The sequence below is a fragment of the Clavispora lusitaniae genome (assembly GCF_014636115.1).
Source record: "Clavispora lusitaniae strain FDAARGOS_655 chromosome Unknown tig00000038_pilon, whole genome shotgun sequence".
Taxonomy (NCBI): domain Eukaryota; kingdom Fungi; phylum Ascomycota; class Pichiomycetes; order Serinales; family Metschnikowiaceae; genus Clavispora; species Clavispora lusitaniae.
The window spans coordinates 1,274,258-1,296,417 of record NW_027093976.1 but is presented as its reverse complement, the minus strand read 5'-3'; the positions used below and the strand labels follow the sequence as shown (position 1 = coordinate 1,296,417).

The 22,160-nt window shown below is 43.2% G+C and overlaps 12 protein-coding genes across 12 annotated transcripts; 9 read left to right on the top strand and 3 right to left on the bottom strand. All coding sequences in view use genetic code 12, as the record gives it.

The window, feature by feature from the left end:
• Positions 1 to 302: 302 nt before the first annotated feature.
• Positions 303 to 758, bottom strand: FOB63_001701 (uncharacterized protein; the record flags this gene model as incomplete). The annotated part of the gene is made up of 1 exon (XM_002618175.2): positions 303 to 758. The coding sequence occupies one exon, from the start codon at positions 756 to 758 to the stop codon at positions 303 to 305; it is 456 nt and encodes a 151-aa protein (XP_002618221.2).
• Positions 759 to 1,756: 998 nt separating this feature from the next.
• KAR4 (Kar4p) lies at positions 1,757 to 2,845 on the top strand (the record flags this gene model as incomplete). The annotated part of the gene is made up of 1 exon (XM_002618176.2): positions 1,757 to 2,845. One exon carries the CDS (start codon positions 1,757 to 1,759, stop codon positions 2,843 to 2,845), a length of 1,089 nt encoding a protein of 362 aa, XP_002618222.1.
• Positions 2,846 to 3,943: 1,098 nt separating this feature from the next.
• On the top strand, positions 3,944 to 5,173 carry FOB63_001699 (NADP-dependent isocitrate dehydrogenase; the record flags this gene model as incomplete). The annotated part of the gene is made up of 1 exon (XM_002618177.2): positions 3,944 to 5,173. One exon carries the CDS (start codon positions 3,944 to 3,946, stop codon positions 5,171 to 5,173), a length of 1,230 nt encoding a protein of 409 aa, XP_002618223.1.
• Positions 5,174 to 5,415: 242 nt separating this feature from the next.
• On the top strand, positions 5,416 to 6,840 carry CET1 (polynucleotide 5'-phosphatase; the record flags this gene model as incomplete). The annotated part of the gene is made up of 1 exon (XM_002618178.2): positions 5,416 to 6,840. One exon carries the CDS (start codon positions 5,416 to 5,418, stop codon positions 6,838 to 6,840), a length of 1,425 nt encoding a protein of 474 aa, XP_002618224.2.
• Positions 6,841 to 7,113: 273 nt separating this feature from the next.
• On the top strand, positions 7,114 to 8,085 carry ALG5 (dolichyl-phosphate beta-glucosyltransferase; the record flags this gene model as incomplete). Its single annotated transcript, XM_002618179.2, has 1 exon — positions 7,114 to 8,085. The coding sequence occupies one exon, from the start codon at positions 7,114 to 7,116 to the stop codon at positions 8,083 to 8,085; it is 972 nt and encodes a 323-aa protein (XP_002618225.2).
• Positions 8,086 to 9,184: 1,099 nt separating this feature from the next.
• LPD1 (dihydrolipoyl dehydrogenase) lies at positions 9,185 to 10,699 on the top strand (the record flags this gene model as incomplete). Its single annotated transcript, XM_002618180.2, has 1 exon — positions 9,185 to 10,699. One exon carries the CDS (start codon positions 9,185 to 9,187, stop codon positions 10,697 to 10,699), a length of 1,515 nt encoding a protein of 504 aa, XP_002618226.1.
• A 636-nt stretch (positions 10,700 to 11,335) lies between these two features.
• Positions 11,336 to 11,794, bottom strand: FOB63_001695 (uncharacterized protein; the record flags this gene model as incomplete). Its single annotated transcript, XM_066102184.1, has 2 exons — positions 11,336 to 11,452; positions 11,651 to 11,794. The coding sequence occupies 2 exons, from the start codon at positions 11,792 to 11,794 to the stop codon at positions 11,336 to 11,338; spliced, it is 261 nt and encodes an 86-aa protein (XP_065958482.1).
• A 624-nt stretch (positions 11,795 to 12,418) lies between these two features.
• FRS2 (phenylalanine--tRNA ligase subunit alpha) lies at positions 12,419 to 13,909 on the top strand (the record flags this gene model as incomplete). The annotated part of the gene is made up of 1 exon (XM_002618183.2): positions 12,419 to 13,909. The coding sequence occupies one exon, from the start codon at positions 12,419 to 12,421 to the stop codon at positions 13,907 to 13,909; it is 1,491 nt and encodes a 496-aa protein (XP_002618229.2).
• Positions 13,910 to 14,350: 441 nt separating this feature from the next.
• FOB63_001693 (uncharacterized protein) lies at positions 14,351 to 15,370 on the top strand (the record flags this gene model as incomplete). The annotated part of the gene is made up of 1 exon (XM_002618184.2): positions 14,351 to 15,370. One exon carries the CDS (start codon positions 14,351 to 14,353, stop codon positions 15,368 to 15,370), a length of 1,020 nt encoding a protein of 339 aa, XP_002618230.2.
• Positions 15,371 to 15,520: 150 nt separating this feature from the next.
• Positions 15,521 to 16,141, top strand: FOB63_001692 (uncharacterized protein; the record flags this gene model as incomplete). Its single annotated transcript, XM_002618185.2, has 1 exon — positions 15,521 to 16,141. One exon carries the CDS (start codon positions 15,521 to 15,523, stop codon positions 16,139 to 16,141), a length of 621 nt encoding a protein of 206 aa, XP_002618231.2.
• Positions 16,142 to 16,296: 155 nt separating this feature from the next.
• STD1 (Std1p) lies at positions 16,297 to 17,349 on the bottom strand (the record flags this gene model as incomplete). Its single annotated transcript, XM_002618186.2, has 1 exon — positions 16,297 to 17,349. The coding sequence occupies one exon, from the start codon at positions 17,347 to 17,349 to the stop codon at positions 16,297 to 16,299; it is 1,053 nt and encodes a 350-aa protein (XP_002618232.1).
• Positions 17,350 to 18,087: 738 nt separating this feature from the next.
• On the top strand, positions 18,088 to 22,137 carry NUP159 (FG-nucleoporin; the record flags this gene model as incomplete). The annotated part of the gene is made up of 1 exon (XM_002618187.2): positions 18,088 to 22,137. One exon carries the CDS (start codon positions 18,088 to 18,090, stop codon positions 22,135 to 22,137), a length of 4,050 nt encoding a protein of 1,349 aa, XP_002618233.2.
• Between the last annotated feature and the right edge of the window lie 23 nt (positions 22,138 to 22,160).

Sequence of the window (22,160 nt, the reverse complement as noted above, 5' to 3'; positions counted from 1 at the left end):
TGCTTTTATCTTCTGTTGCCTCGATATTCTCTTTCCTCAATTTTATCGTCTATGTCCTCCTATCGCGCGTGGCAAGCCTTCGTATTTTTGTCCGTTTCTGGTCTGGCATTTTCGTCCTCACTCACCTCAACCATACAACAGGTGCCAATTTGCGTACTGCACATACTGCCATCCAACCAAATGCGACTGAAAATTCGCCTGTGTTTGGTCCAAACTCTCATTTCCCAAGACAGTATATTCCTTTAGAGCCTCAGTATGTTCGTCTCGGAGCTTTCCGATCAGATTTCCGCTCTTGCCCCCGCCTAGAATTGGGCCCTGCTTCGTCTCGGGGACTTCTTTCGGCACCCGTACACCCCGGGGCCTCCACTACTTGATCTTTTTGGGCAATCACAAGCAAGACCGCATACTAACAAACACTCTGCAGCATAAACGAAATGTCTGAACAATTGAAAGAAGTTCCTTCCACTTCCCAAAACTTGTTGAACGATAAGGTATGTCTCACTTACGTTGATCTTATTATATTCTTGAAAACTAACTTTCTTTAGTGGGACCTCGTTTTGTCCAACACTTTGATCAAAACCGGCTTGGGTTTTGGCGGTGGCGTCTTGGCATCTATCTTGTTCTTCAAGAGAAGAAGCTTCCCTGTCTGGGTTGGTGTCGGCTTTGGTTTGGGCAGAGGTTACTCTGAAGGCGACGCTATCTTCAGATCCGACCATGGTGTTAGAACTTACAAGGCCTAAGTCTATATATAGCTGCATGATCAATAAAAATATAGTACGTTAATTATGTTGTATGAATGTCTCTTATGGCTGATTATCTGTTCTGTTTTTCTTTTTTCCGGAATAGTAAAGCAATATGTAAAAACTCACCCATGTATCAGTCATTATCTATTGTTATACTTATTCTTACAATAGTAGTACCACTTACAAGTCAGGCCAGACAGACTGGTGGGGTTATTATTGACGCTGTTTTAATCCCCAAAGTACTCAAATTTGTTACGAAGGTCGATTTGAACGGCTGACCAGGTCCTACGTCGACGCTGAATTGGCCTCCTTAGCATATTACAGCCGTATTAATAATATAGTCCGTAGTCGCTAATATTTTTGACATCAAGTTGGAGCTCCCTATCAGTATAGGTTAAATTTTGCTCTTCCCTATCTCTCCACTGAATTAAATGAAATACGTAATGTTCTTTCATTGTTTACTTGCAACGTTGATCCCGTTGCCCTTGACTTACCCCTTTGATGTTATTCGTTAATGTATTCGATTATACTGTTTAAAAGAGTATATCATGGGAAACAATGGAAGCGGTGAGTTGGTTTACGTCATTCAACTCTTTGGCGGTTTTAACGCTTGCTTTTAATTCTTTGACTACCATAAGCTAGTAGAATGTAACAGTCGAGCCATTTCTAGTCTATTCTCAATTTGCGATCTCCATTTTTAGCCTCATTACCATTTGCGATCTTTGTCTAATTCGCACATGGATGAAAATGAGACATACAGAGGGTATGGGTCTTGTTCACCTCGATTGAGTAATAAAATTAGATGAGCAGACATTTTTGTAGCACATGTAAAACCAAAACTCTCAATGCTCTGATGGTTTGTCCCTTTGCAGTTTCATGTCCTTGGGATATCAAACAGTGTCAGTCATACAACTGATACCCGCGACACTTTTGAAACATTCATTTTGCAGCCATTTGCTATATAAAAGGCCGTTTTCTAGCCAGTTTATTCTTAGCCTTGCACAATTTTCCAAATGTATTCATACTCAAAATATGGGACGCGTTCTTTTAATTCAGCAAGCAATACACATAACGAGACTTCAAGAGTCCAAAAGAGTCTGTCCTCTAACGATAGTTCAACATCAGCCAACAAAAAACAAAGATCATCTGAAAACGATTACTCCAATCACTACGTTCACTCTCGGACAATTTCAACTCGCTACATTAGAAATGCCCAAAATCCTATGGAAGGATATCCAAAGTTGCAAAGGTTGAAAGAGCTCAAAGCAAAACAAGTCAGCAACCATGCAACAACGCCATTTGGAGTTAGAATCGAAGCAAACCAGATGGTACCAACCTTGAATAAATGGGTGAATGATTACGGATTGCAGTTTGATGTCATCATGATCGGTGCTTTAGTGGAAAACCAATTCTTGTTGCCGCTCTTGAATCTGCTTCCCCTCTATAAGTTATGTGCCAAGCCAGGTTTCTTGTTTATATGGTCCACATCAGCCAACATTAAGCAATTAACGGGTTTACTCAATGGAGATAGATGGAACAAGAAATTCAGAAGGTCCGAAGAATTAGTATTTGTACCTATCGAGGAGAATAGTCCCTTGTTTCCAAGTGGAGTGAACGATGGTTTCCATCCTGACCACGGCAAAAATGGAAATGGGCAATCGTTGATGCGCCGTAATCAATGGCATTGCTGGATGTGCATCACCGGAACCGTACGAAGATCTACCGATAGTGAACTTATCCACTGCAATGTGGACACCGATTTACAAATCGAATCTCCGGCGTCTTCGCCTACGGTGTACAGTAATGCTGTACCTGAATCAATTTACAAAGTGGCTGAGAATTTTTCCAACTCCAACAGAAGGCTTCACATCGTGCCCTGTAGAACGGGCTACAAATTACCAGTGAAGTTGAGGAAAGGCTGGGTGATTATGCTGCCTGATGTTTTGGTAAACAACTTTGATCCTATTGAATACGAAACCCAGTTGCACAGCAAGTCTTACATGAAGTACAAAAATTCGGCCAATGGACAGCAGAAGCAACCACAATACTTAGTGCCGCAGACGTCCGAAATCGACTCGTTAAGGCCAAAAAGTCCTAACTAGGGGTTAAATTGGCCTAATGTCGTGTAAAAATAAACGCCCATGCTGGTCTATGTGTTAGAAAGAAAGTTTGCAAAAATAAAACTATGGTCATCGAAGTATCAGGAAAAAAGTTGGATTAGGAATTTTATCAGCAACGCCAAAGGCTCAGAGTGAGCTGAGTTAGGTTTTCATCATAAACTTCACAAGACCTCGGAATTTTACATACCAATTGTTACTTCACATTCACAAAGTAATGATTAATTCCAAGACCCACAATTGTAATGTGGTGAAAGGAAGAAGAAAAAAACGCTCTCACCTTCGCGTTTTTGAGCCTCATCTCCCTGCGGGTAACCATAAAAAAGCGCGCTAAAGGTCCATCGAGGTCTTCCCGGACTCTTACGGGTAACTTGGATTGTTGCGCGCCTCAGAATACCTAATTTCGCACTTATCATCCATTTGACCGAGGCATAGATATGGCTCGCTGGACCTTTATCGGAAACGCATTCGGATACATTGATTTGGAGGCCGGTGATTGGTTTGAAATCTGTCCCGGTATTTTCCATTTTCAACAATACTACGATTGAGTCATCAAAAATAAATCATCCATTAGTGTTCGCAAACGGAACCAATTAATTGGCACCTGCGCTTTCTTCTCAAGCCCATAGTCGAATACTTCGAGCAGTCTTGCAACAGACTAACAGTGGAGTAGCACGGTGTTGCATATAAGTTCAACAGTTGCCGAATGAGGGATCACGTTTAGATCTATCTGCAGTCATGAGCGGGGCAGTCAAATCAGATTCCAAGGATTTCTCATAATGAGAAATGGCAAAGAGAAGAATTTAGTAGAGCACGGAAATTCTTCATTTCTTGGTCGAGGCACCATTGCTGGCAGAGTAATTCTCTCACTTTAGATAGTAAAAAGCTCTAACTTCCAATCGAAGCCTTGTGTAAGGAGTGCATGTAGGTGAGACGTCTCGCTTCTTCACCTCCACACTTCCCCGGAGTTTCACTGGATTACTATATATAAGCACGGATTCTCGCGTATAATTTGCCTTTTTCTGAATTTCTTGTATTTTTTTTCTTCTTAGCGCCCCTGTTTCTACGATCGGCTAGTCAATCATGTCGCAAAAAATCACTGTTAAGAATCCCATCGTTGAGATGGATGGAGATGAGATGACCAGAATTATCTGGCAATTCATCAAAGACAAGCTCATTTTGCCATACTTGGACATTGATTTGAAATACTATGACCTTGGAATCCAGTACAGAGATGAGACAGATGACCAAGTCACAATTGATGCTGCAAATGCTGTTTTGAAGTATGGTGTTGGTGTCAAATGCGCCACCATTACTCCAGACGAAGCCAGAGTGGCTGAATTTGGTTTGAAGAAGATGTGGTTGTCACCAAATGGTACTTTGCGTAACATTTTGGGCGGAACAGTCTTCAGAGAGCCAATTGTTATTGACAACATTCCAAGAATTGTTCCCACTTGGGAGAAGCCCATCATTATTGGTAGACATGCTTTTGGAGACCAGTATAAGGCTACTGATGTTGTGATCCCCAAAGCTGGAAACTTGTCTTTGGTTTTTAAGCCACTGGATGGCTCCCCTGAACAAGTTATCCCAGTTTACGACTACAAGGGTGCAGGTGTTGCCTTGTCCATGTATAACACCGATGAGTCCATCACTGATTTTGCTGAGTCTTCCTTCAGAATGGCATTGGAGCGTAAGATGAACTTGTTCTCCACTACCAAGAACACCATCTTGAAGAAGTACGATGGCAGATTCAAGGACATTTTTGAAGGTTTGTACGAGAAGAAGTACAAGAAGGATTTTGAGGCTGCTGGCATTTGGTTCGAGCACAGATTGATCGACGACATGGTGGCGCAAATGTTGAAGTCTAAAGGCGGTTACATTATTGCTATGAAGAACTACGATGGTGATGTGCAATCAGACATTGTCGCGCAAGGTTTCGGATCCTTGGGTCTCATGACGTCTGTTCTCGTTACCCCAGACGGAAAAGCATTTGAAGCTGAAGCAGCTCATGGAACTGTCACAAGACATTACAGACAACATCAACAAGGTAAGGAAACCTCTACCAACTCTATTGCTTCTATCTTTGCGTGGACCAGAGGCTTAATCCAAAGAGGTAACTTGGATGGCACCCCTGAAGTGGTCAAGTTTGGAGAGGACTTGGAGAAAGCTGTCATTGACACTGTGGCCATTGACAACAAGATGACAAAGGATTTGGCTTTGACTCAAGGTAAAACTGACAGAAGCTCTTATGTCACCACTGAAGAGTTTATTGACGCTGTGCAGGAGAGATTGAACAAGAACTTGGGTCGCTAGGCAAAAAAAAAGATTATTCAGCAACATAAGAATCAGTGATTTTTATCCTCTTCTATGAAGTAAGTAGTGAATCCTAGTGCAACAATCGAAAGTAGTCTCAAACATGTAATATGATAGGTTTTAGCTGATCGCATTCGAATGACTTCGCTAAGCTAATGGCACTTGCACCAAAGTGATGTACGGGTCTTTCTTATTTTCTCAATACTAGAAACACGGCACGGATTGTACATTCTATCAGTCCAATGAATGTGGGATCTATTTTAAATGGCGACTCGCCTCCAGATGCCGATACAGAATCGGGCTCTGCGATGCCCAAGTTGAATCATAGACACTCCATCAATGACTTGCTTAATGGTCCCGCATCAAATGCCTCGCGGAATTCAGAACAGAAAACGGCCGAAACTGAGAAAACGGATGACCATGATGAATCGGAAATCCATATTTCTGAGAGCGAGTTCCCTACAAAGTCAGATGAGGAAGAGGAATCCGAAGAAGACTCTACACAAGGAGAAATTGTGAGGGTTGTCGTTGAAGAGAAACCGTCTACCCAAGAGCGGCCTGCGCATATTGTTGGCTCCGAGTTGGAAAAGATCAACCAGCTCAAACATAGCCAAAAGAAAGGAGGAAAGCCTCGCCGCTATACGCAACCTCCAATCTGGTCTCAAGAATGGTTTCCTCCATCCCAGAATAACAGAGAGAATGGTCATTTCCCTCCAGAACCTAGCCCTTCGGTTCCTACCGGTGGCCTTTCGCTGAAACCCGTCTTTGACAGAAGCCACATGTACACCCAGGACTTGGAATGTCTGGTAACTGGTGTAATCCCTCCTCAATCTATTGTACGTACTATAGCTGAGTGGATCTATGCAAATTTCGTGGAAATCCCACTTGAAAACAGAAAGTTTTTGGAATTGGAGCTCAAGTTCGGTACCATTGTGGACAAAAAGGCTGGTTACCGTCTTGATATTGGTGTGTCATCTGACTGTATCTACACTAATGCGTCGAACATTCGTTTCGAAATGGCGGTCCACGAGACTGGATGGAAGGAAATGAAAGCATTCTTGGACGAGTTGGAGAAGAAGTACCAGGAAGAAAACAGAAAAAATCCTAGCAAACCCAGAAGAAAGTTTTCAACTTTGGAGACAGATTTCACTGATCTTATTTTTCAAATCAATGAACGGAATGAGAGACCAAAGAGAATCAGAATCTCTAAGGATAATACGTTAAATCCTCCACGGTACACAGCGATTGAGAAAAAGAGAATATCCGATCTCTATATCCATTGCCCCTCGTCGATGTACGACTTCCGCATATCCTTATCTCTTGAATTTCCCGTCGCAGAGGAGAAGATAGAGCCTACACTCAAGAAGAAGCCAGAAAATACGCGTATAAAGAAACGAACATCATTGACGCATTCTCCCACCGTCACGCAATTTGATTTCACGTCGGTACTGACTCCAAAAACAATGAAGAATAAGGCAGGCAAGACCGTGGTGGAACATGAGACTAATTTCGAGTTGGAGCTTGAGATTGATCCTACAGAAATCTTTAGGGGTTTTGACAAGGTTAGGGATGGCTCAGATAGCATTCGGTTTGAAGAATTGGTCGAGGTTTTCTTGAATAATGCAAGATGCCTCAATAACCGAGTGACGAAATTGGCGTCTAAATAAGCATGGGGCATATATGAGGAAGATGAGGTAATGGAAAATGAAAAGATATGAAGATCAGCGAAATCAATATTAGCGCTGACGGAAGTAGCTACTGTAGTAAAAACGATTATGAGCTTTGTATGGCACAGCTAATTGAACTAGTGTTACGGTAGTGCGACATAGAGGATCCACGTTTTTTTTTCAGGCAATTGTTGACGCGACTTTGGTCCTGCAGTCGCTGGACAGCATATCTTTTTGGTCTTTACATCTTCAAAAGGCCATTTCCAAGCGCCCATGTCGTTTCAAACGTACTCTGTGGCTCTTTTGGTCACAGCGTTCTTGGCTGTCTATGGCGCTGTCCTCTTTTTCAGCCACCATCCTCGTCCACCGACTGAATCAGAACTGAAATACATGACCAACGATGGTAAGGGCCAGGTCCATAATTTGCCGCCTAGAGCGCTGCCGCTGGACAAAATCGAGAAGGGAAAGACGCTTCTCAGTGTTGTTGTACCGTGTTATAATGAAACATCACGTTTGGGGAAGATGCTAGACGAGGCGGTTGAGTATTTGGAGAAAAATCTTAAGGACGAATACGAGATTGTTATTGTTGACGATGGCAGTAGCGATGGCACAGCAGACTTTGCGTTGGAAAAGGCTACTATGTTGAATCTTTCGCCACATGTGTTGAAGGTCGTCAGATTATCGCAGAATAGAGGTAAAGGCGGTGCTGTCAGGCACGGTATATTGCATGGCAAAGGAAAATATCTCTTGTTTGCAGACGCCGACGGTGCCACTAAGTTTGGTGACTCGGGACGTTTGTTGGAATTTTTACAGTCCCAACCAGAGGGAAAGCCGGCTATTGCTATTGGCCTGCGAGCTCATATGGTGAACACTGATGCTGTGGTGAAACGGTCTCTTGTGAGGAACTTCTTGATGTATGGACTTCATACTTTGGTTTTCATTTTTGGTATTCGCCAGATCCAAGACACCCAGTGCGGTTTCAAGATGTTCAACCGTGAATCGGCACAAATCATTTTTCCCCACATGCATACTGAACGTTGGATTTTCGACGTTGAAGTGCTTCTTCTCGGTGGAATGCAAGGTGTTGAAATGAAAGAAATCCCTGTGAATTGGCAAGAAATTGATGGCTCTAAAGTCGATTTAGCCAGAGACTCTATACAAATGGCGATTGATTTGGTTGTTACCAGAATGGCATACTTGATGGGGGTGTATGGGCTTGATGAATGCGGGCACAAATCAGCATAGAATTTATAGACCATTCCCTGATTTTGCGCAAAGTACCTTTCACAGCTTTTCATTACGAGTGGTGTTGACTAATACCGACCTGGTAGCGATTCAACTTGTTTCAAATAATACTACACATAATCATGCAGATATGATTAATGTATTCAGAAGAAGAATTACTCTGCCGAAAATCAATACTAATGATGAACTACGAAGTAAATGCCGATCGTCGGAAAGTCATGCGTCTCGTCACCGGTCATGGGCCTCTTGCATGAATTTAGATTTACACTTTGGCCCCTCTTTTCCCCCATATGGGTAACTGGATTGCAGAAGTATTCGACAGAGGACAATACCCATGTTGAATACGCATACTTCATGTTCGTCGACCATATATATTACTAATGGAGAACCAAAAATGAAGTTCGTAGTCGCAGTGGTGAGACAAGCTACATGTAGCCGACGAAAGTTCGGCTTCAAGCAAGCGATTTGGAAGAAAAAAAATGCAGATGATAAAACATATTGGGTTGTGTCTTATAATCATAAAGTCTATGTGCGGAAAGATACTTTGAAGAATGATAAGTAATGCCTATCCAATTTGATGTTCAATATCACCATAATTGCACAGCACGTACGAATACACGTTTTAGGTAAAAGTTCGGACCGACCGTATCTATTAAACGCCGAGACAGTGGAGTAATACTGTTAATAATCTACACAACTAGCATACGGAAGCAAGTAATCACGAACATCGGGAAAAAGATATTCCGTAGAGAGAATATATGGCTAAATTATACGACCGCTCATGCTAGTCTATCGTTTAATAGTTGCCTAGTTGTCAGGCTTATCTTTAACAACGTACATCTTCTTTACCATTTCTACCCGCACCTGCTCGCGCGGAATATCCGGGCCCACCAATCGTTGTTCGCATTTTCGGACTTCCGCCACTTAGCAAGACAGTCACGCCAACACAAGTAGTAGAAACCGTGACAGTCAAATTTGTCAGCATAAACCAGGTGTAAACTCCGTCGCGTCACACTTTTTGCTGCAAAAACAATGATAACCGGTGGGCCGGTGTCCTCGGAGCATTCGTGTCCGGTCCTACGATCGCCGGGCGTCCTGCATGTGTTGCTGGATATATTACCCAAGCAAAAAAAAGCGTCTTCTCTTTCCCACAACCATGTTGAGAGCTAACATCAGACAGTTTGTCAGATTCAATTCGTCTAAAGCAGGCCACTACGATGCCGTCGTTATTGGCGGTGGACCAGGTGGCTATGTGCACGCCATCAAGATGGCTCAACTCAATTACAAAACCGCCTGTATCGAGTCCCGTGGTTCTCTTGGAGGAACCTGTCTTAATGTCGGATGTATTCCTTCCAAGGCTTTGTTGAACAACTCGCACTTGTACCACCAAATCAAGCATGACTCTGCTAACCGTGGTATCGAAATTGCCGGCGATGTTTCTGTCAATGTCACCAAGTTGCAAGAAGCCAAGGACAAGGCCGTTAAAGGTTTGACCCTGGGTATCGAAATGCTTTTCAAGAAGTACGGTGTCACGTATTTGAAGGGTCATGGCTCGTTTGTGGATGACCACACTTTGGCTGTCAAGCCTATTGACGGTTCTGAAGAATACAAGGTGACTGCAGACAACATCACCATTGCCACTGGTTCCGAAGCTACTCCATTCCCAGGTATTGAGGTGGATGAAGAGAGAATCGTCACTTCTACCGGTGCATTGGCCCTCAAGGAAGTGCCAAAGAAGTTGGCCATCATTGGCGGTGGTATCATTGGTTTGGAAATGGCCTCTGTGTGGTCTCGTTTGGGCTCTGAGGTCACTGTCATTGAGTTCCAGAACGCCATTGGTGCTGGTATGGACGGTGAGGTTGCCAAGTCCACACAGAAGTTGTTGGCCAAGCAAGGCTTGAAGTTCATGTTGGGCACTAAGGTCACCAAGGGTGTCCGTGAGGGTGACGTGGTCAAGATTGGCGTTGAAAACGTCAAGTCCGGCAAGACTGAAGAACTTGATGCCGACGTTTTGTTGGTGGCCATTGGTAGAAGACCATACACCAAGGGCTTGAACCACGAAGCCATTGGCTTGGAACAGGACGAGAAGGGACGTTTGGTGATTGACTCCCAATACAGAACTGCTAAACCACATATTCGTGTTATTGGTGACGTCACTTTTGGCGCCATGTTGGCTCACAAGGCCGAGGAGGAAGGTATTGCTGCTGCTGAGTTCATTAAGGAGGGCCATGGTCACGTTAACTACGGCAACATTCCATCTGTGATGTACACACACCCAGAAGTTGCTTGGGTCGGTTCCACCGAGGAGCAATTGAAGGAGAAGGGCATTCTGTACAAGGTTGGTAAATTCCCATTTATTGCCAACTCTCGTGCCAAGACAAACTTGGACACTGACGGTTTTGTTAAGTTCCTTGCGGACGCTGAGACTCACCGTGTCTTGGGATGTCACATCATTGGTCCTAACGCTGGTGAGATGATCGCCGAGGCTGGCTTGGCTTTGGAATACGGTGCTTCCACCGAGGACATTGCCAGCGTGTGCCATGCTCACCCAACGTTGGCTGAGGCATTCAAGGAAGCTGCTTTGGGCACTTTCGGCAAGACCATCAACTTCTAAGTACATAGACGTGTTGGTGCTACACGTAGACATGTTTGCAGCCTCGTTGTATTGGATGGGTTACGTGCTTCTCTCTAAACGTTTGAGTAGCTGATTATGTTCAAGTATAGTGCTCAAATTGTTTGCAAAATGAAAAAATACATGTGTAGTGCCTAGGGATATTGAAACGTTGTTTTAAGTAGATTCGGATTTTCTGAAAGTGTGCTTATGAATTCTCGACATGATGCTGTTATGTGAAATAAACTGTTATCGTTATACACTTTCAGCTAGCTACAATGGTATGGTGATTCGGGGTTAATCATATTTGTCTTCTTGCCATGCCAAACGATTTTGTCGCAAGTTCATTACCTGAGAAGAGTAGGCACCTTTATAGAAAACTTTAGTCCCATTCAGTTAAAAAAAGCGAAGGTTTCGTACCTAATATAGTGTTAAAATTAGAATTGGGTACCTTTTCGCTTAGAGGCTAAACCAGACCGCAGTATTATCAAATCATTTACTTCGGCGGACTATAATCATTGCTGATCCTCTGCACCGTTGTCAATTGTGGAAGTAATGGCATTAGTATCTAAATAAGAAACGGGCTGAAAGATTTAGAAATTGTGTCGCACAGAAATCTCAATACGTTCGCATTATTCTTTAGACTTCAGTAGTGGAGATGAATTCGTGTCTTCGCAACGTGGACATGCGGTAAGATGCAAAGTGAGGCATTTCTTCCGGATAAACGAACTTTTGATTATCCTTTATCAAAATCTCCTATGGTTTGAATCCACAAAACCTCTTACATGATCGCATCAGTTTACAGGTGGAGGAAGACTCCACAGAACTACGTAGAAAACAAAGAGCTGGACGCATCTATTAAAACGGCCTTATTTAGGTACACAGAATATTGAACATTGAAACATTTATATTATATTTTTGCCTGGACGGTTATCGAGTGGCAATGATGTAGACCGCATGAATGATACCTGGAATGTAACCCAAAATGGTCAAAATGATATTAAGGAAAAAGGCACCACTGCATCCAACCTCAAGGAAAACACCCAACGGAGGAAGAATAATGGCGAAAATGATTTTGATGATGTCTGCGCAAACCATGTTGAAAGTATATGTCTTTTCACGTATATGAGGGAATTGGGGCTATCTTATATACGTTCATCTCGCGCACCATGATTGCTACTTTGCTCAGCCGCATTTCATTCAAGTGCGCCTTATTGTTCACCTAAAATAGCAACGGTTTCCGCCTCTATTGGTGACGCGTTATTACTGTACATTCTTTGTGACCCTACTGACTAGAAGCAGCACTGCCTTGTTACAAACCTCTTAATATGTATTTTCACAAAGCAACTGACCACACCTTCTCTTCAAACTTGAGCAACACTGAATACAAGTCAGTCACCAATTTGTGCTTCTATGACTGCATGTACGCCCAGGTGCACATTCTATTACATATTCTCTTGAGGAAGGAATTTTAAGCCCCGAACCAAGAATTGGGCTTTCCTTCATGCAACAGTTTATGTATCCTCGAGATAACAATTATCAAATGACTGTTACATGAAGAAGGGATTTGAAACGGAGACCCATACTGAAATTTACCCGTACTACTCAAACTCCGCGGACGGCCAGCGTAAATTTCCGCACCATGAAAATCTTTCCGTTACTCACACTTTCAGTGGTACTGATTTCCCATCGGAACAATAGGCCTCCACCAATCCGCCAAAAATGTCAGAGTTGTCCTTAAAATTATTGCAGGCCGTGGATAAGCATAATGGTATCTCCAACACTTTAGAGTTGGATGAATTCAAGTCCATAGACGCCAACGCCTTACATGCTTCGTTGACCTCTTTGTGGGCCAAGGACATGGTTACTTTCAGCAAAATCGAAAACGATTTGTGGGTTTTGACGAAAGAAGCCGAAGACTTTTTGGTTTCTGGCTCACATGAAATCAGATTGTTGGATGAGGTACTTAAATCCATGGAAGGCTTGAGTCTTTCTGATGTGAATGCCAAGTTGGGCCAAGTGGGCAAATTGGGCCAAGGTAAAGCTTTCAAAAATGGTTGGATTGCTAAAGACGGTGACAAGTTGGTGGCTAAAGTCAAGGAGTTGCCAAAGGACAACGTTGTTGAGCAATTGAAAACTATCAAGGCTACAGGTAACTTGTCTGACAAGAAAGAATTGGCTGAGTTGAAGAAGAGAAAGTTGATCAGCATGACAAAGATCATTGGATACAAGGTTGAAAAGGCAGCTAAGTTCGCCTTGACCATCACAAATTACGAGACGGATATCACTTCTGAGATGATCACTTCTGGCTCTTGGAAGGATGCTCAATTCAAGTCATACAATTTCAACTCTGAAGGTGTGTACCCTCAGTCTGGTGCTTTGCATCCATTAATGAAAGTTAGAGAAGAATTTAGACAGATTTTCTTTTCCATGGGTTTCACGGAAATGCCTTCTAATCAGTACGTGGAATCTGGTTTCTGGAACTTCGACACCTTGTTTGTCCCCCAACAGCATCCGGCCAGAGATTTGCAAGACACTTTTTACTTGAAGGACCCAGCCGTAGCTAAAAAACCTCAAGATGAAAAGTACTTGGAGGACATTAAGGCCGTTCACCAAGATGGAAAGTTCGGTTCGATTGGTTACAGATACCCATGGAAAGAAGACGAGTCCCTTCGGATGGTTTTGAGAACCCATACAACAGCTATTTCTTCGGCTATGTTGAAGGAGTTGGCTAAGGACCCAAAGCCTACCAGATTGTTCTCTATTGATCGTGTTTTCCGTAACGAGGCTGTTGATGCTACTCATTTGGCTGAGTTTCATCAAGTCGAAGGTGTCCTTGCCGGTTATGACATCACCTTGGGTGATTTGATTGGCTTTATGGAAGATTTCTTCTCCAAGATGGGTGTCGACGGTTTGAGATTCAAGGCCGCGTACAACCCATACACTGAACCATCGATGGAGATTTTCGCCTTCCACAAAGGCTTGGGTAAATGGGTTGAGATTGGTAACTCAGGTATGTTCAGACCAGAGATGTTGGAACCAATGGGCTTGCCAAAGAACTTGCGTGTGTTGGGCTGGGGTCTTTCGTTGGAGAGACCTACCATGATCAAGTATGGTGTTTCGAACATCAGAGAATTGTTGGGCCACAAGGTTTCCTTAGACTTCATAGAAACAAACCCAGCTGCCAGATTGGATGACGATTTGGTTGGTTAGTGCTAATGTATCGGGATCTGAATGTATGGAACAATTGAATAGCGTAGGTTAAAGGTGTTAGGAGAGACAATACAGTTTTTGATTGTTTCCCTTGCTTTACTCTTCTTATAATCTTATGCTTCAAGCTTTTGTACTTTTTATTCTCTCTGTTTTTTTTTTAAGCACACCGTATTTTTGATATTTTTATAATCTAGTCTAATGCAAAGTTTGTTCGGAACCACACGTAGTAAGCTTAAATTCAAACTGATCGGGGGATTTAGTATCGCATGAGCGTAATGACAAAATTTTCTCGTTTTTTATAATTTTATCATGGCCAAAGGAGTTTTATCTATTGTATCCAATTCTCCACGCACTGATGCCTACAAGTCTCGGTTTTCCATACTGTCCTACATCGTCCATTTTCTTGCGCGATTACGCTAAACCATCAAATACCATCTTCTCATGTCTCAGGAAGCATCTGCGCCGGGCGCTGAAACTCCGAAAAAGCCTGGTGCTGGCTCGGCACAAAAAAAGGTTCCGAAAAAACACGATGAGGAGTTCTTGTGCAAATGGGTGGGGTGTACCGAGAATAGATTTCGATCTTTAGCTTCTTTGGTCAACCATGTTACCAACAACCACTTGGTCCAAGTGGCACATCTCACTCCTTCGACACCCATACGCTATAGCTGTCAATGGGAGGGCTGCTCACGATTTGATGTGGAACAACCTTCGCGTTTCGCTCTCATTTCCCATTGCCGGACGCATACTGGTGAGAAACCCTACTTTTGCCCTATTCCTGAATGTGAGAAACATTTCACAAGATCAGATGCTTTGGCTAAACATGTCAAAGGAGTACATGACTTGCATCAGCACCGTGACGCAATTGGACTTATGCGATATCGTGCTGACAAGGGTAAATCTGAGTTACCTTCTGACATGGACTTGGACGCGATGACCGATGAAGGATATGCTGAAACTTTGAATAGAGACTACGAGCTTCGCATGCCATGGTGGTCTTCGAAACGTTTTGCGGACGCACTTCAGAATACCAATCCGTCTCTTTCTCTGCTCTACAACCAGCCTCTCGATATGCGACAATATGATGTTGCCAACTCAAGATACAAAAAGATCATTGCCAATCCAGAGGAAGAGCTCCTTGGGAGTGGCTCTTCAGAATTGTATGAGCAAGCAAAAGAGGCCCTTACGGAATATCCTGAAACTTCAAATATTCCTTTAGGAAATAGCCTAAATGAATTACGCGGGGCCTACGAAAAATTGCAAGCAATCTATTCCACCGCATGCCGGGTCAACAAAACAGTGAAGAAGAACCTTCTGCTGGCGATGGAGGAGAAGCGCAGGTTATGGGTAACAAGCCAGATTCTATTAGATGCGAATATTGAGGTCAGTCTTCCAGGAGAGCACGATTCAGTTGCACGTGATGGTTTGGATGACGACTTATTGCTGGAGGGTTTTAATAAGTAATGCATGTTTTTATGTACATTCGTAGTTATATGTCCTTGTGTGTGGTTTCACCAAGTACCTGAACTGGTCTGACCAGTACTGCACCCGTGCACCATTAGGTTACTTTTCTAACAAGAGCGCAGCGCATCGCATCCTCAACCTTTAGACGTCATGGCTAGTAAAAAAGGAAAGGTCGCTGCTTCTAATGACGTTAGTCTAGATCAGCTTTTCCAGCAGCTAGCACAAGAAACTAAGCACTTGTCTAAACCAGAGGAAAATAGCTTGTCCAATATTGAGAAGGAAATTGAGAGTTTGCCTAAGATAGAAAGTGAATTGGAAACCCAAATGCAAGAAGCTATCAAGTCAAAAAGTGAGGATGTTGTTAAGCTTAATGATCCAATAACGCATATCAGAAAAACCGTCGTAGACAAAGATGCAGACTCCGGCTCCAAGTGGTTCAACATGAAGAAACCCGAAATGACGGCTGAGATCAAAAGGGACTTGATGGTTTTGAAGAATAGGAGTGTTTTGGACCCAAAAAGACATTACAAGAAAGAGAAGTGGCAGATCCCCAAATTTTTCCAAACGGGGACAATCGTTGAAGGCAACACGGAGTTTTACTCTGCTCGTATGGCCAAGAGAAACAGAGGTAGAACTTTGGCTGAAGAGATTTTGAATGACGACAGTGCCTCCGATTATTTCAAGAGAAAGTACAGCGAGATCCAAAAGCAAAAGCGCAGTGGAGGAAAGGCACACTACAAGAAGATCAAGGAGAAGAGAAGAGGTTTTTAAAGAGGATTTATTAGGGATACTAGCATTATTAACAATCTATCAGCGTAACGTATTTGTAAGCCACAAAAGGTGCACATGAGTACAATATGAGAAGAAGGTGATGTTTGAGACAACGAACAGAGGTTAGATGAAAAGCATATTAGAGATAGATATCACTATTCCTCTAAGCCTGCTCTTTCAAAGACATTCAGACGAACCTCGTCCCAAAGCGCTTTCTTCTCTTCCTTGGTCAACTTTCTCTTCTCTCCTTTAGCCAGTCCTAGCCTCAACTCTTTCTTAATGGCTTCATTCTTGAGCTTATACTCATATGCAGTGGTTGCTGCGGCAGCTAAGTTCACCAAGTAGTTTCGTAATGCAATCTCTTTGTAATGAAAAGTGAGAAGAGTTTGGTCTGCTGGAGTTATAGGCGGTGAAGGAAGCTGCCGTTTAGGCTGATTAATTTGAAGGAGTCGTGACTGCTTGACTGATATTTCTGCAACAGATTTCTTGAAGTTGGCATCCAAATCATGTTCCTGATACAAATTCGATGAATAGAGCGCGTAAATGAACTCCTTATCTGTGATATAAGGCTGCAACAATACAATTTGGCATTTTTGAGCCAAGTCTCCAACAAGCTGAGGAAGCGCTTGGTTGGAGTATGAAAGGTCGGGTGAGGAAGAAACCATGGGCAAACTCACGAGCATAAGCTTTCCGCGAGTAACGTTAAGGTTCCAATCTACTAATGATTCTGGAACGTTTTGGTAATTAAGATCACTTCCCAACAGAATTTTGTATTCCGCATCATCATCAACGTTGTCAACGCCCAGGTAGGGGAAGGAAGGTTTTTCTTGCATATTCTTGCGCTGAAGATACTCTTCCTTGGCGTAAGATTCATGCAAAGCTATGTCATTAATAAGCTGCTCGACTGTCGTCGTAGTTTGCTCGCTATCTTCGGGAATAGTGGCAGTAGAGGATGAATATATGGAAGGAGCAGAGCGAACGGAGCGCTTGCTCCAAGAAAACACACTCAGCGCCAGAGACCTGTGCAGTTTTTGTGAATGATGATATTGTTTAAATTGAGATGGCGCCGACCTTATAGATGGAGCTGGATTCAGAGTTTGCAGAACGGGTAGCTGCTGATAAATGGCATTTCTGGCGGAATCTCGAAAGTGGGTTGGAGGCAGCAGAATACTCTGGCCGTTATTCCGGCCAATAGGTAATCCGAACATGATGTGAGTTTACTGAGACTGCGGTCTTCTAGTAGTGGAGGAAAAATATATAAATGAATGGTAATCAGGAAGAATAAGAAGAAGGATTATTTTATTTTTTTTACCGAGATGTTTTCCGTGTGGGGAGACTGCGGAGAGCACAGATTCCTTACATTTTCGCGCAGGTCAGATATTTTACAAATTTTCATTTTTTTGTCTAAAATTTCTTTCTTTTCGTTTGCCCTCAAGTGTCCGGGGTTTTTCACCAGCAAATTCAAGGACATTCACCCTGAAACCTCAAGTGGAAAACTGGGATCTTTCCTGGGAGGATAGTCCGAGTATTGTAGAATTTGCGAAGTGGCTTTTGTCCGTGCGTCGGAAAATTACGGTGCTTGAAAACGTCTTTCTCTTGTTCATGCTTTTAGTTTTTTTGTCCCTATACATAAAATTGTTCCGGGCGGGAAAACCAGTAACTAGCGCAAAGTAGCCTGATCCATCACTCCACATTCCTTTTACGAGGTTTATGCACAGAAGCGATGCCCTGTGCCTCGCCTTCTGAAGTGGTGGGGTTCCTCTATGTTTCAGCAACTGATAGTCATGCCAACGGCTAATGGTGTCATTATTGTGTCGGTTTTTTCTTGTAAGCGTCGCATTTTCTCCCTTTGGACCTGTATGGGTATATTTTTTTTCTGATGGTCGCGCAAAAGCGACAAGAAAGGTGTGTGCATAATACTACTCTTCGAAAGCCCTAAAATCACCATGGCCAAGTCAGAGATTGAAGAGTTCATATCTGAAGATTTAGGTTTCCGATTGGTGGGGAACGGGGATGGAATTTCTTTATTTGATTCTGCAGTGGATTTCAGCGGCCCAGTGACTTCTCTGTATCCTTTGCAGTTGCTAGCTATGGGCCATTGTGGACATGTCTATGCCGCTTCCAACACGCATGAAGTGGCTTTGGGCAATTTGAGTGATCTTAATGGCGACTCTGCAATTCTGAACTTGGTCAGATGTGAACTTCCAGGAACGTCTGCATTGAAGTTCAATAGCTCTGACTCCGTCTTGTATGCCATTGCACAAGGAAAAGTGTTTACAGCAACAATTTCTCCTCAAGGAAACAATCCTTCACTTTCATTTACGCAGATTCCCCTTGAATTGTCGACGATCGTATTGCTTGATCCCTCTCCGACTGACTCTGAGCTTCTTCTTCTTTTAAGTAACGAACGAAAACTCTCTATTCTCGCGGGGAATCAGGAAACAGCCACGGTTGAAGGGATCAAAGCAATGGCTTGGACTAAAGACGGTACCCAGGTTATTGCTGTCAGTGAAACAAGCCTTGCTTTCTACACCACCACTGGTCAGGCTCTTTCTTCCCATGAAGTCCCAGAAGGCGGGAAACTTTTCTCTGTTTCTTCCATTGACAACACTCATTGGCTTGTGGTGGGCTTGCCAGACACAGAAGGCGGTGATCTCATATACACATTGGTGCTGGAGGAAAATGGTACGCTCACTTTCCATAATGTTCCTGTAGCGCCCGCATTTGGTGATGTTGAGCGTCAGCCAGAAGTTTACTCAACTAGTATTACCAACTGGGTGGAAGGGCAGTCTTTGCTCTTCGCCACTTCCGCGTTGAGCACCGAAATTTCCACAATCGAAGTGAGCCCAGAGAAAAGATTAGTATCACAGTTGAACGATACAGACCGTGCCGAATTGCCCATGGATGATGATTCCGGAGACGATACTCTACCAGTCGGTTTTGCACTTGACTTATTCACAACAGAAATCACTGTGAAGCAACCGTGTAATGCCGCTGATGAAGCAAAAGGAGTATTGCCTCGTTTGATGTGCTTGAACAATTTGGGTAACTTGATTATGTGGTATGTCTTCGACAACTCGGCGCTCAAGAACAATACTCTCAGCCTTCAAAGAGCAATTGAAGCTCAAAAACAACATGGACTAGAAGCTACAAAGGCAGATGAAGGTGCGAAAGCAAATTCCTTTGGTTCTACAGCATTTGGTTCGTCTAGTTACAATTCATACACCAATTCTGCATCTGCTGCTAATGGAAATACAAGTGCATCCAAACCTGAACCGACACAGGCTTTTGGAACAACGGGTTTTAGTAATGCAAGTAAACCTGTCGCAGGTTCTTCTGGTTTCGGTTCTTCTGGTTTTGGTTCTTCTGGTTTTGGGTCTTCTGGTTTTGGAACTTCTGGTTTTGGTTCTTCTGGTTTTGGTTCTTCTGGTTTTGGGTCATCTGCTGCCGGTTCGTCAGCTGCTGGGCCATCGGGCTTTGGCACATCGGGCTTTGGATCTTCTGGTTTCGGGACTTCTAGCTTTGGCTCCTCCAGCTTCGGAAACTCTACCTTTGGGCAAGCTACAACTTCAATCAAGTCAGACGACAAGAGTAATTTTGGTTCTTCCGGTTTTGGTTCTTCCGGTTTTGGTTCAAAAAACGAAAGTCCTTTCGCCCAATTGACTTCGGAGAAGCCAAAGGAGAATGTTTTTGGCTCTTCCTCTAAATCAAATGCAATCCCTTTTGGATCTTCCTCTTTTGAACCTACCAGTGACTCGCTGAACTCGAAGAGCTTATTCGGCTCAGCTGTCGAAAAACCGAAAGAAAATCCTTTTGGATCAGCGTCTTTGGGCTCCTCGTCTTTTGGCTCGGCCCAGTCTACTCAGGATAAGTCGAAAGGTCCTTTTGCATCTTCTACTCTTTCATCTTCCAAGCCCACTCCGGATAAGCCGACTACAACTCCATTCGGATCTTCTGGTTTCGGTATGACCTCCAGTAAACCCACTCTGGACCAGTCTCCTTTTGCCTCATTAACTATAGACTCAAGCAAAACCGAATCCGAAAAGCCCGAAAACAACACATTCGGCACATCCACATTCTCGTCTTCGAGCACTGTCGCAAACAAACAGAGTGCATTTGGAGCTATTGGTTTTGGACAAAAAGCAACGTCGATTGATGACGAAAACAGAAACAAAAAGGAAACCCCGCTGTCTAACTCATCGACTTCAGATGGTCCTCTGGGATCCTCATCACATGCAACTGCTCCAAGAAACCAGGAAACATCAGGCAGTGCCATTTTTGGTCAATCTAGTTTTGGCCAACAGATGAACAAGAGTCCGTTTGGACAGTCAAGTTTTGGTAAAGTAGCAGGATCTGCTGCTGGAAGTACTCTTCCAAGTCCTTTCGGCTCCGTTGCTGCTACTGAATCACCCTTTGCGTCCCTTTCTTCGAAGAAGTCGCCTTTTGGATCGCTTAATGACGAAGGCCTGAAATCCATTTTTGGTTCTTCAAGCACTCAGTCTCAAAAATCGTTGTCAAGTGGACTCAATGCTTCAATTGACAAGCTGGGATCTCAGGAGCAGATGCAGAAAGTTTCAGATTTGACAAAACGTCCGCAGACAACAGATTCGGAGTCTGCCACGTCATCAAAGATCGAACCAACTACTCAGAATGAAGTAAACAGTGAGCTTGGCATCCTGTCCCCGGAAAAATCATTATTTGCGGACACTGCTTTACGTGGCTCGCCCGAGGAATATACCTCAGAGGAATCATCTCTGGATGAGATATCTGAAAATTCTGAATCTCCTCTGCTGGATGAAAAGCCTTCTCCTGTCCTCCAACAATCTAGCGGCACTCTTTTTGAAATGACATCCTTAAAGGACTCTTTGAAGGAAGATGCATTAACAAAAGAGAACGAACCAACATCTAACACGGAGACCGCATTTTCTGATGGAAACGAGAAGGAGACCTCTCTCAGAAGTGCTGCAATTAAGAAGACTAACTCCCAGCACTTAACGGGATCCTTGAAAAATACCGAAGGTTCCAGTTCGGAGTATAGTTCGGGGGCTTTTCCAACAACCCACGCTAAAGAAAGTAAAGAAAATACCGAAAATGATGGGGTCGTTAAAACAGATGTCACAACTGATTACGAAGATAGTGAAACTTTGAAGAAGACTGAATCTGCTGTGAAGATTCCTAGTTTACTGTTCGACGGTTTGCAGAAATTCTCTGGGTTCGTTACCGATCCGGTTTTGCCACAACATGAAGTTTCAAAGAAAATCGGAGAGCTTGTACATTTCACCGAAGGTTTGATGAAAGTCTTGCTGATGAATTCGGCAGACATGAACAAATTAATCAATGACTGCCTGTTTGACAAAGTATCTTTGGAAAAGGAAGACATTAAGTCCCCGCTATCATGGACCTTGGGACAGATTCTGCGTTTAACTGATATTGTTTCTGAAGATTCTGAACTTTTTGAGGAAAATGTCATCAAAATGCGAGAACTCTATAAAAGCCTGTCGCGCCTATTAGATGATCTCGATGAGATTTATGCCGAGAAAGTGAATTTTGAAAAAACATTGAATGAAATTTTGCTTTTCAAACGTTCTATTGAGTCCTCGGAATTGCGTGAACGCCCACTTGATCTTCGTGGTGATATAATGCGTGCGAAATTAAGAAAAAACTTCAGCCACGTACAGAGACTTCAAGACGAAGCATTGCATAAATTGGTGTCGTTGAAGTTGAATAGCTGCCTAGATACTGGATTGATTTCAAAGCTTGAAAGAATTGCCTTCGAGATCAACTCTAAGGTTAAGCAGTACCTGGTTGAAATTCATAATTTGGAGGAGAAGCAATCGCGTTCTATGAACGAACGTCTACTTTTGGGAAGAGAAAATGATGTGCCCGCTCCTATATCTGAACCAGTCGAAAACTCTGAGAGTTGTTTCACAAATTTCAAAAGTCAAAAATGGGGGATTGTCTCAAGATTTGCGTCTGTTCAAGACCGGAGTATATAAACCAATGCTTCTTTATGCATTAT